At 35.7% G+C, this 14779-nt stretch overlaps 1 protein-coding gene across 2 annotated transcripts in view; it reads right to left on the bottom strand.

Annotated features, from left to right (window-relative positions):
* Window positions 1–14779, bottom strand: part of SPNS2 (SPNS lysolipid transporter 2, sphingosine-1-phosphate) — a 72880-nt gene that overhangs the window by 22828 nt on the left and 35273 nt on the right. For both annotated transcript variants that reach the window (XM_072415686.1, XM_072415694.1), the window contains exon 3: window positions 3270–3406. In XM_072415686.1, the coding sequence (XP_072271787.1) occupies window positions 3270–3406 (137 nt within the window). The remainder of the gene's footprint in view (window positions 1–3269; window positions 3407–14779) is intronic.

Raw genomic sequence — 14779 nt, 5'->3', positions numbered from 1 at the left:
AGAAATAAGGATACTGGAAAAGCATGACTTCTCTGAATAGTTCCCTAGTATCAGAAAACTACATTTCAATAGGGGTTGCTGTATTTAATACATTTTGCTCTATCCCTTGTTCTAGATAAAAACTCAGCTAGTCAGAAATGTGTTGTGTTATTCTGGCTATACAGATTACAGTGTTTGTATAATGAAATGAAACAATATAAAAATATTTATAAAGAACATGGTTACATGCTGGTTGAGCTAAAAGAATATACAGTCAAATTGTATGGTCAGACTGATCAGTAAAAAAATGAAACCTCAAAGAGGAAGAATGCATAGATGGCATTGCAGAACTTTGCACAAACATAGTACATAGAAAAACACAGAGTTCTAGCAATTCTTGTCATTCATGCTGAAAGATATATCAGTGTTGGGAGTGCCAGCACACATGCAGCTGGAATGCAGGTGAGCACAATGTCATTAAAAATAGGCTTAGGAACGGTTATGACATTGAATGTTCCAGTTACCAGTAATCTCAGGTGGAATGTAGCGCCTCTTACATTCCAGACTCTCACAGCCTTGTAATTTTCTTAAACTAATATGTCATAATTACTACAGAAGAGAAACTGACAGATTAAAACAAAAGTCTCAGCTTGTTCCATGTAAAAAGATAATTGGACAGACAATATGACACAATTAAGACATTGTGATGTGACATGGCGCTTTTCTGAGACCAGTCTTTGGAGTTGGATTTCTTTTTGCAATTATCTTGTCTGGACAGCAGTATTTTATTAGTGTCCAGGAATGTGACTTGCCTACACATTTAAACTATCTGTATCAATATATTATGATTCACATATTCTGGAATGATAATGAAGCTAAATTCACTAAGCATGTATTGTTGGAATATGGCCAGTCTGTATATTAGCACATGACACACCTTGGTGTTTGCCACATTTTGTTTGTATTAGAAGCCATGCCATTGTGAATTTCACCATGCCAATGAGTGCTAAACCCATATACGTGTATGGGAAACCCCCAGAACGTGGACAAAGGGATTCTGACGTGACTGTACCAGGTCTTGAACTTTTATAGCCACTCAGAATAAACGTGTAACTGGGAGTTATATTTACATATTACCAGCACCCCCTTGCAGGACAGGATCTGAGATAAATAACCAATCTTCCTTGTAAAGCACAGAAAAAAAATGATCAATAAAAAATATTGAATGAAAGTATTTTTAATTGTAACTGTATATAACCTATCAAAGGAATACATAAAAATAAAATCCAGCTTAGTACATTCTGAATGTAAAAATATAAAATTGCAGGTATGGACATCCAACTTCCTGAAGTCAGCTGCTACATCTTATGTTCAAGATTGTTTTTATTTTGTGGCTGTAGTTACTGTTTTTATGTGATCCTCACCCTGAAGAGTCTGTAAATTGACACAGTGAGAAAATGTGCTTTTTCTGTTAATGTAATTCACTAGAAAAGCAATCCTCGGCTCAATGGGACATTTTGGGAAAATACAGTCTGCGAACATTCACAATGAATGCAAAATGAGAAGCTGGCCATGCATTCAGAGCCTTTTCTGGAGTGTAAAGCAGAGGTGTTAAGCACAACCTGAGATCCAAAATTAAAACATATTGCAACAGGCTAATCTCTCTATTTATCTATCTTGTATTCTTTTCATTTTGTTCTCATATAAACATCAAATAATAAATCTTTCAAATGAATAGCTGGCCATACACAAATACAGTAACATGTATGGACCTCATTCCTGTGATTTAACTATCTGTATCAATATGCAGTTTTCTAGATTCTGGGATGTTAGTCCTAATTGCATATAATGATTTACATATTCAGGAATGGTAATGAAGGTAACATTTATTAAGCATGTAATGCTGGATTATGGCTAGTGTGTTAAAAAGCACCAGACACACCTTGGTATTTGACACATTCTGTTTGTATTAGCTACCATACCATTGTGAGTTTCACCATGCCAATAAGTGCTCAACCCATAAACATCTATGGGAAAACTCCAGCACATGGGCAAAAGAAACACAGACCAAAGGGAAACTAAGGGCGATTGGACCAGGTCCAGAATTTATGTAGCAGATCAGATCAAAAAAAAAAAAGAATGAGTAATCTTTACATATTATGCTTACCTCAAACAATTTATCTAATCTACAGTTGGCTGCAATGAAAAATCTGCTGCTCCTTACAATATTAAATCAGACTAAGCTTAAAAGGGTTCTGGCTAACAGAAGCATTGTGGGTGTTTCAGGTCAGTAGAGACCACAGAGACTACTGTCCTGCAGCTCTGCAATGAGATGAAAAGACTGGTAGGTCATAATCAGGTATTAGATCTTCTAAATGTAATTTAGTACTATTGCTATACATACAGTATAATTCTAAACTATAGCTTGGCAGGAAAGTTCCACTGCTAAATCACTGAAACATTTCAGAAATGTCTGACACTCTAAATGGTTTAATAAGGTAGCTTTGCTATTCAACCTGATTGTCTGTGTGTAGCAATGCAGACATGACATGTACATACACTATATTTGTCTGTGAATTGGAGTGAGGCTCTGCTGATCATACTTCTAAACTATAAATCAGCAATAACACCATGCTATTGGTATTTTTTCTATGTTTATGTAAGGGTATCTATTAAACCTGTACTATTGCACACCCACAGCTTGTTTTCATAACTATTATACCTATGTTTTATACTTTTTCCTAAAACTTCTGAATAAGGTGATATAGTCTATTAGATTTAAAGAAACCTTCCACCTACCTTATATTAACTAAGTTAACTTTTTTGATGCTCTTCACACTGGCATGGCTGCCTATTTTGATACCATATTTTTTTGGTAAACCACTTTTATAGCACCATGAATTAGATGGAATGAAAGGATTGCTCGGTATCAGTTTAATTAAAAGATCACATATTATGGTTGCTTTGTATACTATACAAAACAAATATACGTGTTGCCTATAGCACTACTTCTTCACAAAAAATAGTTTGTAAGTTGATTCTTTGCAGTATTCTTCCTCCTTAAGACATATGATCACTTGAATAGTTCTCTGGAAAAAAAATCATTACATAATGTTTGCGAGTTACAGTACACTCAGCACTTCCCCTAATGCTCAATGTGATATGAAAACCCAGTGTGAATGGCAACAAATGAAGCTGTGTTATGCTGCCGATTTGAGTCACAACTATAATGCATCTTGTCCATCCCAGGCACTCTTTTTATAACACTCTGCAATCCATTCATAAATTACCTGCTTAGGGATGAAGGAACTTGAGAAGGTGACTGCTGACCAGAAGAATATCCCACAGCTCAGGATCACTTTTCTGTTGAAGCGGTCTCCTAAGTAACCAAATATCGGTGCGGCCACCATGAAGCTGCATATGAAAACTGCCAAACAAAAAGTAAGAGTTAGTGATTGAGGTGTATGGATCCCAGAGGAAATTACTATGGTTACTACATGTAACTACAGGGCCAAATAAACACAAGTTGGAGAAACGTACCTACAGTGAGCGTGAGCATTAATGTTAGGCTACTTCATACAGACTACAGGATCCTATTCTTCTGTGGTATTCATTTTAATTTCAGCATCAAATAGACAGAGTGATATTATGGACAAGGCAGGGTTAAGAGGATGGATCTGGTCTTTCTAAAATAAATGATCAGACCTGCAGACGCCCTTCTATAAATGATTCAACCTTCATTGAGCTTTCCTTACCCAAACATGCACATCTATTTACTACATGTCAGAACTTCCCCATTATGAGGCAGAAATGGAATCTCAAGGTCATATCTATACAATTTTGTTGTATCAGTGTTCAATCAGTAGATAAAAATTAACAACATGAAGAATACAGCAAGAGAGCAAGTGTTTGGCCACTGTGAAGAGGGGAGAATTAGAAACTTTTTGGGAAAGATTTGTAGTGTAGTAAAAAGCTAGACTGTGATAATTTAACCCATCGGTGGCCATTCAAAACTAAAATATAATTTATGAATAGATCTTCTAATTTATTAGGAAAACACAGCAAGATAATCAGACTCAAGCTCATTAAATAAATATGACACATTCTACCCAACTTAGGCTACGTACAAACATGCAATAATTATCGTTGGAAAGAAACGATTAACAAACGATCGCCCGATAATCGTTAACAAAAAAGTGCACAATGATTGGTCAACGATGACGATGAACGAGAAATGTCACTGGAAATGAAGGACCGTCCGGGCAGATCAGATTGGGCAATGATCGTTCGCTATCTATTGTGTGTACGGTTGTGATGTGATTGTGTGGATTGTTCTGTGATACACTTTCTCCTGTACATGTCACTCCCTGCATCATTCAAATGATTGTATCTAGTGTGTGTACATTATTAGTGGATTATTTTTGAATGATCAGTTTCTGCATGTACAGAATTGTGCACAATGATTGTTCAAAATAATCATGAGTAATCGTTGATCGTATGTTAATCGTTTGTTTTCTAACGACAAATATTGCACGTATGTACCTAGCCTTACAGATATTGTAACACCTGTTTAAAACAACCTAACTTTGTCATATTACTTTTATTTACCAAGGAGATATTTTAATAACTTGTCAAGGGAAAAATCTTGGATACACATCAGATGATAGTAGTATGAAAGGATGTAATCAAGTCAACACAACAGAAATCTTTATAGTAAAAGGCTTCCAAAATGCAAATATATAAATGAGGTCTCTATGTAATGGAACATATGAAGGACAAGGGTCTAAAGATGCCCATAATGATGAGCATTTTTGGCTGAGCTTGCATGTTTATCAGTTTTGTACATCCTTCCTGAGCCAAACTAATTTTGTGAAACACCAGAGACAGACAGACTGGGAAATAGAGCAATATATTTCTGCAATCAGTTGGCAAAGTTGGGTGTCTATGCTGTACATTGATAATGACTGGCTAAGCAATTAATACCTCACATCTGTCAGACATTCCGTTTGTTACTCATACAATTATTGTTATCTAGGTTCAATATGACTTCACAGGAGAATATATCGGTTACAGAGGATATACCTGATTCCATATTTATTCTATTTACCAGTTCTACCAGCAATATCTCATGGTATGGGTATTTTTATATTGGTTGAAGTGGTCCTACCACCTCCCTCCATCCTTATCTGGCTTTCAGAGGTCTTCATGTACCCAGAGACATCAGAATTACCAGGACTGGCTAGTGGTCACCTATTTGCAATGGATGCCTTTATTTTTGTACTTATTTCACAAAGTTTAGGCTACCCTTACATGTTACATGGCATTCAGATATGACCACCCACATGCTAAACAATCAAGTCCACAACAATTAAATCCACTGATTATTGGAATTAGAGAATAAATCTGCTTTTACTGCATACACTCATTTTTTGCCACAGATTATGTTATCAAGTTGATTAAATTTAAATAATAATTTTGAATGATCTTTGTGCATAATTGCACATGTCTGCCAATAACTGCAGTGCAGGGGATTCTACATGATCTGCCTCCTTTTTCAATGAGCTCATGTTAATGTGGATTACCTGTGACACTGTCTGCCTAAAGCACCATTGGGGATAAACCACAGCTTGCTCCAAGTCAGCCTTAACAATAGTACACAGGTAAATATTAATTAGTATTACCATGGTAAAGTGAAGATGTATAGAAAAACTAAAGTACCATTGATCTCTTAAGTCTAGGCCAACTGCTGTTTTCTTTAAATACAAACAAGGGTAATAGAATATTGCGTTAATGTATGCCAAATATCCAAGGTGAATAAATAATCTCATTGTTTAGTTAGTTCTTGTGATTTAAAAACTAAAATCTAAAAAGAAACACATGCAATACAGTTTCTCTGCTTGATCCTATAACTTTTATTTTGAGTAAGCATTTATTAGGACATTTAAAGCTGTATATAAATACTTATATGCTACTAGGGCCATTTTTAAAATTGTCTCAGCCTTAGATATGTATCACATAGTATTGAACTACTCACACAATCTGTATAAACTTCTTACAACTGCTTGAATGAATGGGTGGGTTACCTAGAACCTCACATGCCATGTGTGATTAGTCACAGAGTCAATGTAGTGACCACTCTTCTAGTTAAATCTCTCTGGAATTCCCAGATGTGCTCCTCTGGACCTTCATTCTCTTTCTACAGTCATGTAACATGTAACAATGAAACTCCAGCAGGGAGAACGATTTCCCTCTTGTACTCTGGGGAATCGCTTGCTTGTGGTTTGACTAATCCCTTAACTATAATTGTTTGGACTATATGCACAGTGGCAACAAGAACAATGAGTAAATCAATACAACAGGAAATAGGGCAAAATATACACCTGGTGCCTTTACATCTATGACATACACAAAGGTGGGAACATGCCTTAAAATTCAATACAATTTTACTAGCTGCAACAACAAGCAACCTTAAACACAAATTAAAACTTTGGACCCAAACTATTATAAATCTTTTCTTAAGTTTTCATTTTTGTTTTTATATCAAATTTTGCATATTTTTGAAATCATAATTATACTTCGATCATGATCTAGAAAAAAACTAATTTGCTTTTTAAAGATTTTTATATTGGTGTGCTAACCCTTTAACAATAGATCACTTTCATCCTTTGTAGCCAGCTTTGTCTTCTGTACTCACGTGACCACAATGAAGCACCTGCTAATGTGCACAGCTGAGACGCTCTCATTTCGTCCTCATACATCCAGCTATGTGCTGTCTATCCAGTCCACCCCTATGTTGTTTATCTGCTCATTATCTCCTAACTACACTTACCCTTCAAATAACACATGAAACCTAAAAAGCTAGTAAAACTACTGTCATAATGATATTAGCTGATGTAGATAAAGAAGCCAAGCCATACTATAAACAATGGAGCTCCACTTAAATAGACAAAACATGGTGTTAGAATAGGTGCAATGGATGCAATGTGAAGTACCAGCTCAGTATTTCATGGCTTTGTGATAAAGAATCCACTCCAAAAGATAAGACAGTGATCTTTCTCCTTTGACAGCCCACACAGGGTAGGTGTGAAACATTTTTTACGGTCAATAATAATAGACTAAAGAGTTACTTATTTAGGTTACTACATAAAATATACAGCTTAGTAAGTCTCAATGAATATCTTATGAGTTTTTTCTAAGTTGAAATATTGTAGATACCGCTGTATAATATCAGGTTATTGACACCATAACCTCTGCTGTATCTTATATTTATTAACCTGTAATGTTACTGCTTGCACCTTGCTATTCATCACCTGAAATTTATTTTTTGAAAACTTGTAATTTTTATTAAGTTTTCAAATAATAAACAAAACAACAAACATAAAAGAAAAAGTATTTGAAGACATCCAAGAAACACACAGTAAGAATTTAACAATATACCAATAACCAGGAAAAAGTAGCATATATATAACTCTTGCAAGAATTACAGCGCAGCACAGATATTAAGTAGAAAATAATGTAATACAATACAGTCTGTCTGGTCAAGCTGCAAAAAATAAAGGATTTCTTTCAAGAGGCTTATTCTGTAAACCACATCTTGTGCAATAAACAAATCCAATAATACAGTGAACTAAACATAAGATTTCTTGGTGGATCAGAAAAGGAAGAAAGAGAAGAAAAGGAAAGCTAGGGGAAAAGGGAGAGGTTACAAGGAGGAAGATTTATTATTTTTAAGAACTTTGAGCTTATATTCTGAATTTAATATGAGGAAGTTTAGGCTTTTGAACCTGACTGATCTACCCCTAGCGATACATGTGCCAATGGATGAAAAAAACCTTATAAAGGTTTAGAGACAATATTTTTTTCAGATAAAAGAACTCTTCAAGGCCGAGCTGCTTTCAACTTGACTTTTGTACATAAGAAAAATAAATCCTCCCCAGGTCTGATATATACATTTTAGTTTTTTTTAGCAAACATAGTTACAAATTCTTCTTCACTATCATACTGAAGATACCGAGACAGGCAACTACACTTACTGCCTTCAGCTGATTGTTAAAGTAGACCAGTACCTTTTCTTGTTCATTGTTCTGGTAAGTGAGAACCTAACCATTTGTTCTGGCATCCTCTCTTTTGTGTAGTACAGCATCTGAGTTGTCACTATTCACTGATGGAATTACATGGGGGGAAGGGGTGGTCTCAGCCAATGGAAATGCTATCACAAGGGGGTCAGAAGTTCCCTATGAGACAGCATAGTGCAAATGACAGATTCTTTTTAAAGAGAAATCAGGGTTCTGTTTGATCCCTTATGGCACCTCTGCACTCTGGTAAATCTGATCAATCCAGAGGCTGTGGTCTACAGTCTGTTGGTAACTTTATCTACGATAAGCTCCTTTCAATCCTTGTATAAACACACATTTCAAATAATAGGACTTCTCAAAGAACCTGGATTTGAAAGACAGCACAACCATTTCCACTTCAGCATCTCTGACCTATTTTAGAGAAATCCTGACAACATATTTCAAAAAGAAGTTAAAAAACAGAACCTCTTCAACTAACTAATTTTGTAAGCAAAGATTTCCATGGTGTCTCACCACTCATTAGCAAATTGAAGAAAAAAAAAATCAAACAAATTGAAGTGAATGTGCACATTTACCGTATTTTTTGCCGTATAAGACGCATTTTTTCTTCCCCAAAACTGGGGGGGGTAAAGTTGGTGCGTCCTATACGACAAATGTGTTATAAAATAATTAAAATAACATACTCACCCGATACCCGATCCTGCGTGTGTCTCTTCTCCTCGCTGGCTGCATGCAGCGTGTGTCTCTTCTCCTCTCTGGCAGCGCGTGTCTTCTCCTGGCTGCAGTGAAAGAAGCCGGCACAGCGCCACCTGCTGTTCCCTGTCCTAACTGCCGTATAGTGGAAAAAAAGCACAGAGTGATCAGAAGGGGAATTTGAATGCATAGAGTGATCAGAAGGGGAATTTGAATGACACAGAGTGATCAGAAAGGGAATTTGAAAGGCACAGAGTGATCAGAAAGGGAATTTGAAAGGCACAGAGTGATCAGAAAGGGAATTTGAAAGGCACAGAGTGATCAGAAAGGGAATTTGAATGGCACATGAGTGATCAGAAGGGGAATAATCTTTCAGAATCTTTTTTTTCTAGATTTTCCTCCTTTAAAATTGGATGCGTCTTATATTCCGGAGCGTCTTATACGGCGAAACATATATATAATATGTATAATTTTTCATCAGGACATAAAAGCATACATTTACTTGTCAGACAAATATCGGATATGTACTAGGTCTCACATATGTCTTGGCATGAACACAAACAGGTCCATGTGAAAATGATTTTAGAAAGTATGGTAGGAAAGCCAGCTGAGAAGCCTCCCGCTGTTTTCAATATACACATTCAATGCAGGCTAGCATTCAGCAATACAAAACATCATTAATTAGGTGTTTGGACTGGTGCCAGAACAAGCAGATAATTATGTGTCCAAATTTATCAAGGATCTTATTGTTTGATAATTGTACCCAATGAGCGCATTATACCATTTATAGGCAACATAGCAAACACATGAACTCCTAGAACAGTGGAGAAGGAAGACTACAAGGGGTAAAATAAGGCATTTTACATAGCTTGCAGAATGTAGGATTTCAAAGTATGACATTTTAAAAAAATATTAGCTTTCATGACTTCTGAATTCTCAGGATTTTCTACATTCAGTTGTTCACAATTGAACACAGACTAGCAATCTACATGTGGTGGGTTATGGTGATATAGAGATAAAAGATTAGCAAGAACAGTAGTGACTTTTTAATTCATTGTTACTTTTTCACTTGGCTTGCTCATTTAAAAGTATCTCAATGAAGAACAAATATCGACCAAATATCTTTAGACATAAGTTTATCATCAGCCAGATCTGGCAGCAATGATAATATTGGTGAACAGCAGCAGTCAGCTGCATGTGACCATTCTTATGGGAATCAGCTATGCCAAGGTTAAACATTACCATAGCTAATAAACAGTGTCTGCCATTAAATTGTTATGTGGAGCCATATCTTCAAAAAGAGCCCTAGTGAACAATACCACATAGCTTGAATATTTTCCCATTTCCTGAATGAACAAAGACTTTATAAGATGGATTTTTTCCACTGCTAATTTACAGGTACAGCTATTGAGCCAGATCCTGGGTGTGTCCCAGAATTCATAGCAGACAAAAATAAATTGCATGTGAACTCAGAGAACCTATCCCTCCCTCCAGTCCGGTCCTCTCCGTACATATTCCCCAGACACACTGAGGATATCCTGAAAGGATGCTCGGAGCAGCTGAGTCAGCAATGTGTAATAGCCACACTGGGGACTGCTGGAAGTGCTCTGCATAGGAGAATAAAGGTTACATATAATCAGGGTATGCATACATGAAAGGAAAAGTACACTACAATAAAAATGCTTTGACTAAAATATAGAAATTGATGCTTTTTAATGTTATACTTAGCACTGGCCAGCAGTGAGAAATATTAATAATAAAATGATTTTGGCTAATCGAGAAATGTGCAAACATTTCTGAATGTTTGAAAATCAAAATTTACATTTATGCTTAAGCTGGCTTTACCCGAAAAAGATTTTTTTCATGAAATTCAAAGAACAATTTGATTGAAAATCTAATTGAAATCAAAAGGGATACTTTAATGTAAACTCCAACCTTTCTTAGGAGCCTCCTTATTTCCTGTCTGTTGGACATCCAGAATCATCTAGCTTTTTCCTCCCCAGTATAACTATAGAGACAATGGCCCTGATTTATTAAAGCTCTCCAAGGCTGGAGAAGATACACTTTCATCAGTGAAGCTGGGTGATCCAGCAAACCTGAAATGGATCTGGTTCGGGATTAAAAACATTTGCTAACATACAGCAAATTACTTTTAGAAATCTATTCCAGGTGTGAAAATACAACAGACACAGTTTACTTAACTATTTTATTAGCATGTTGATGAGGGGGGAATGAATGAACCAAGGTAAACTATAAGCAGAATAAACTCTGCTTTAACTGAAAATGCCATCTGATACGGAGACTAAAAAAGCCAAATATAGGAAAGGAAAATAAATTATGGTTCACACATGATTATCAGCAATTATCATGTGACTATTTGGTATAAAACAGAAAAAGTATGCCTTAGTTTTATTACAGACATTATTATACATAATATTTTTATATTAATATATTCCATATGAGCCTAACATAAAATAAACTCTATATATTTATTTTTCTAAGAGTTGAATTTGGCAATTACTTTAAAAATGAACATTGAGTAATAACTTAAACAATTCATGTAAAGCAATCATTAGTCCGAAAATATATGAAATATGAAAATTTAACAAGTGTGTGACCAATCAAAATCATTTTATAAATTACAAGATCAGAGCAAGCAGCCAACTCCTAATTTTAAATTCCATAGCTATGATCGGATCAGTCATTACTGGTAACACAACAACCAGGCGTTTTAAATGGTAAGTTTCAAGAAGTGTGCAAATATTAAAAGGCTAGCAGAAAACTCAGAGGGCAGTGAGTACAATGACCGAGCAGATCAGATAGGGCTAGTAAGTTCAGCAGGAAACTAGATCTTTGGCACACCCTTCCAACTGTGCTGTGATGGCCATTAATCTGTAAGCTGCAGAACTCCCAATGAAAGATAATTGTTCAAAGGCACAGCAATACCACACCCATGAGAAGACCCTAAGAGCCCTTTAGAATTATTAAATTTACAATATAACTACAGACAGTTTATGCCATATTTCCCCAAGATTTATCAAGTCAATGGCAAAAAAAAATCACTAACTCACCGATAATTGACTGCTGAGAAAAATGATGATAGCATATTTTAAATGACACATGTATTGGTCTTCCAGTTTTTTTTAAAATCCAATATACAAATTAGATTGTAGTTACCTTTGTCTCCATATGATAATAATTATCCCATTTATTGTGCCACAATATAAACTGTGTTATCATTACAAAATATGTATCTTAAGAATGGCAAACAATGTATGACTCAAGCATTTAATATAAAGTCATATACAAGAAATGTAGAAAATAATGAAGCTGATAAAACAAGTATGCTCATGATGCATTTGATCAGCAAGCATATCAGCTGCAATCCTAATGCAGCCTTTTTAACATTTATTTTTTTCTGAATTGTTAGTAAAGCTAATGCAATTCAGTCAGACCATTAAGGAAAAGCAGGGGAATTTGTACACAATAAATATATCGCAACATGCCAGTCTTTAGATGTGGTGGCTGTATTGGTTTTCATTTCTTCAGGCTCACAACATTATTGCGTTTGTTCTAACTTTAAGACTATGCAGCTACAATAGAAATTAACATTCTGTGCCTTAGAAATCATTTTACTCAAGAGCTTCTTGCTGGTTAGCTCTTAACCTAAACACACATTGTGCTTTGATATTCACAGCATGGAACGAAATATAAATACAACCTTTTGGTATAATAAATGTGAAGGGGTTGAGATACTGTGTGCACTAAACAGCCTCCAACCATGAATCACTTTTAGACAGCTTTTATTTAATTAATGCTGTAAGCTTTTGCATCATTTTTCCATTGCTACTGATCCCATTGGCAAGGACTGCACAAATCAGAATACAGGGGGTTTCATTGATGAGTCTATTTGTATTGTCAGAAAAGACATAAGATATATGAAAAAATGGACGGAGAGTGTTCCAGGTCACACATCATTTTGTTTTACTATTGGTACACATGCCAAGGAAGTGTGCAGGATCTCCTTCATGCAGTGCCCATCTGTCCTATTCAGACATGTGATGGGTCCAGGTAGTACATAAAACTAGAGGTATTGGATCTTTGGTTCAATGGTTCCTTGCTCTGTTTTACTAAGGTCTATGATCTAGAATTTTCTAGATTGTACATTTCAATTCTGTGATCCAGCTAACCATTATCTTTCCTACAACCTAGTTATTTCATCATATCTGCCGGTTTTCCACATACAAAATATGATGTTTGTATATCCTTGCATGTTTTAGCCTTACAGGAATGAGGAGTAAAATGTTCTGCACATGGATGACTAGGTAATTGACAGGAGACTCCAAAAATCCAGGAACTCCAGTACTTGTCAGTTTTAATTATCGGTTAGCTTTATTTTTTAAGCTTTCTATGCACTGACTGAAGGTCTTAGAAATCACAGTCTACACAAATCAGGAAACAGAAAATGAGAAAGAAAAGACAGAATTTGTGTAGCAAAGGTAAGTACATAACAGTTTCTGAATGACTATGACGGGCAACAGACTGAACTAGAATGACCCTAACCCCCTACAGGGTTTACAGCAAGATTCCATAAGAAACAAACTCTGACAGCTTAAAGTACTGTATCTCAAGATTTAAAGAGACCCTGTCACCAGACCATTTTTTTTTAAAAAACTCTTTCTATAAGATTATATGTGCATTAAACATATTTTATGCATGTTTTTTACTTTTTAAACCATCATTTGTGTATCTTTTATGCTATACCAGCTTTCCTAGCAAATTAAAGCTGTCACACAGGTGCTACTCTACCCTGCCCTCTCTATCATTCCTTTCTTGGCAGACACATAAAATGTGGGGGATAAGAGATGGAGAAATTAATATAGCACAAAATAATATAAAGGAAATTAGATACTCCCAGAAGGGCAATTTTTCCAGCAAAGGCACTTTTGCAACTTGCATTGCAAGTGGATTTATTCTGCAAAGCACCTCAAATGAATCTGCAATAAAGTTTGCTTACCTTCCAAAGTAAATGTAAAAGTACTGTAAAAAGTACATAATGATTATTCACCCTTCTGGATGGCAACATGTTGTAACTTCACATTCATGTGTTTTGGGGACCAGATGCAGGGATTGGAAGGGGGAACCACAGGGGACACCCATTCCAACAGGTGCAGGGGACACAATAATACAACAAAGTTTTCAGCAGCAGCTCCCAGGGGTCATGAAGCCAGTGAAATTTTGCAGTTACATGTAAAGGGGGATTTCATAGTAGGGGATGATTTGGTTTTTAATTACTGGTAGGGGACCATTTGATTGCTCTTTCTCAAAAGCCTGGTGGAGAAGGTTACCATCTCCAGGCTTCCAAATGTAATATTGTTTTTACCAGACCCTCCATTGGATTTAATTATCTAAGGGGGCTCAAAAAGCACGGATATATGGAGTATATCATATATTACCAGTCTAAAATTTGCATTCTTTATACATTTGTTTGAAGTTCATATTAGTAGTACATATTACACAATATTTCTTGCCAGGTTTCTGCAACCAGACATTAATTAGAGATCAGTCCTTATTGGGCACATGCTTTGAAAGCACGGTATTGCAGCTTAAAGACAATGAGGCTTATGTCATGTTCTGTACATTTTGGTATTTAAATAATACCTTATTGACATAAGATACAAACATGTCAGCAGATGTCTTTTCTTGGCAAGAAAAGAATACTGAGTTCAGCCAATCAGACTGATCCCAACAGTGCTCTTAGGATATAATTAAAATATGAGAACTGCTATAATAACTTTTGTATTACTGGCGCAGTTTTTAGATGTACATAAAATAAAAGTTGATAAAATAACAGGGCGATAGAAGCAGTTACAAAAATAGCATCTGCTAAGCCGTAACAACAGCTAGAAAGAATATTTAAACATCTGAATAGAAATGCAGTATTGGAATATGAAAATGACAATGAACTTCCAAAGGACAAGGGGTCATCTGTCACATATGGAGGGAAGATTTTTCCATCAGCATAGGAAGCA

The sequence above is a fragment of the Pyxicephalus adspersus genome, chromosome 1, assembly GCF_032062135.1.
Source record: "Pyxicephalus adspersus chromosome 1, UCB_Pads_2.0, whole genome shotgun sequence".
Taxonomy (NCBI): Eukaryota; Metazoa; Chordata; class Amphibia; order Anura; family Pyxicephalidae; genus Pyxicephalus; species Pyxicephalus adspersus.
The sequence above is the reverse complement of the archived record's forward strand: the minus strand, read 5'-3'. Positions and strand labels throughout refer to the sequence as shown.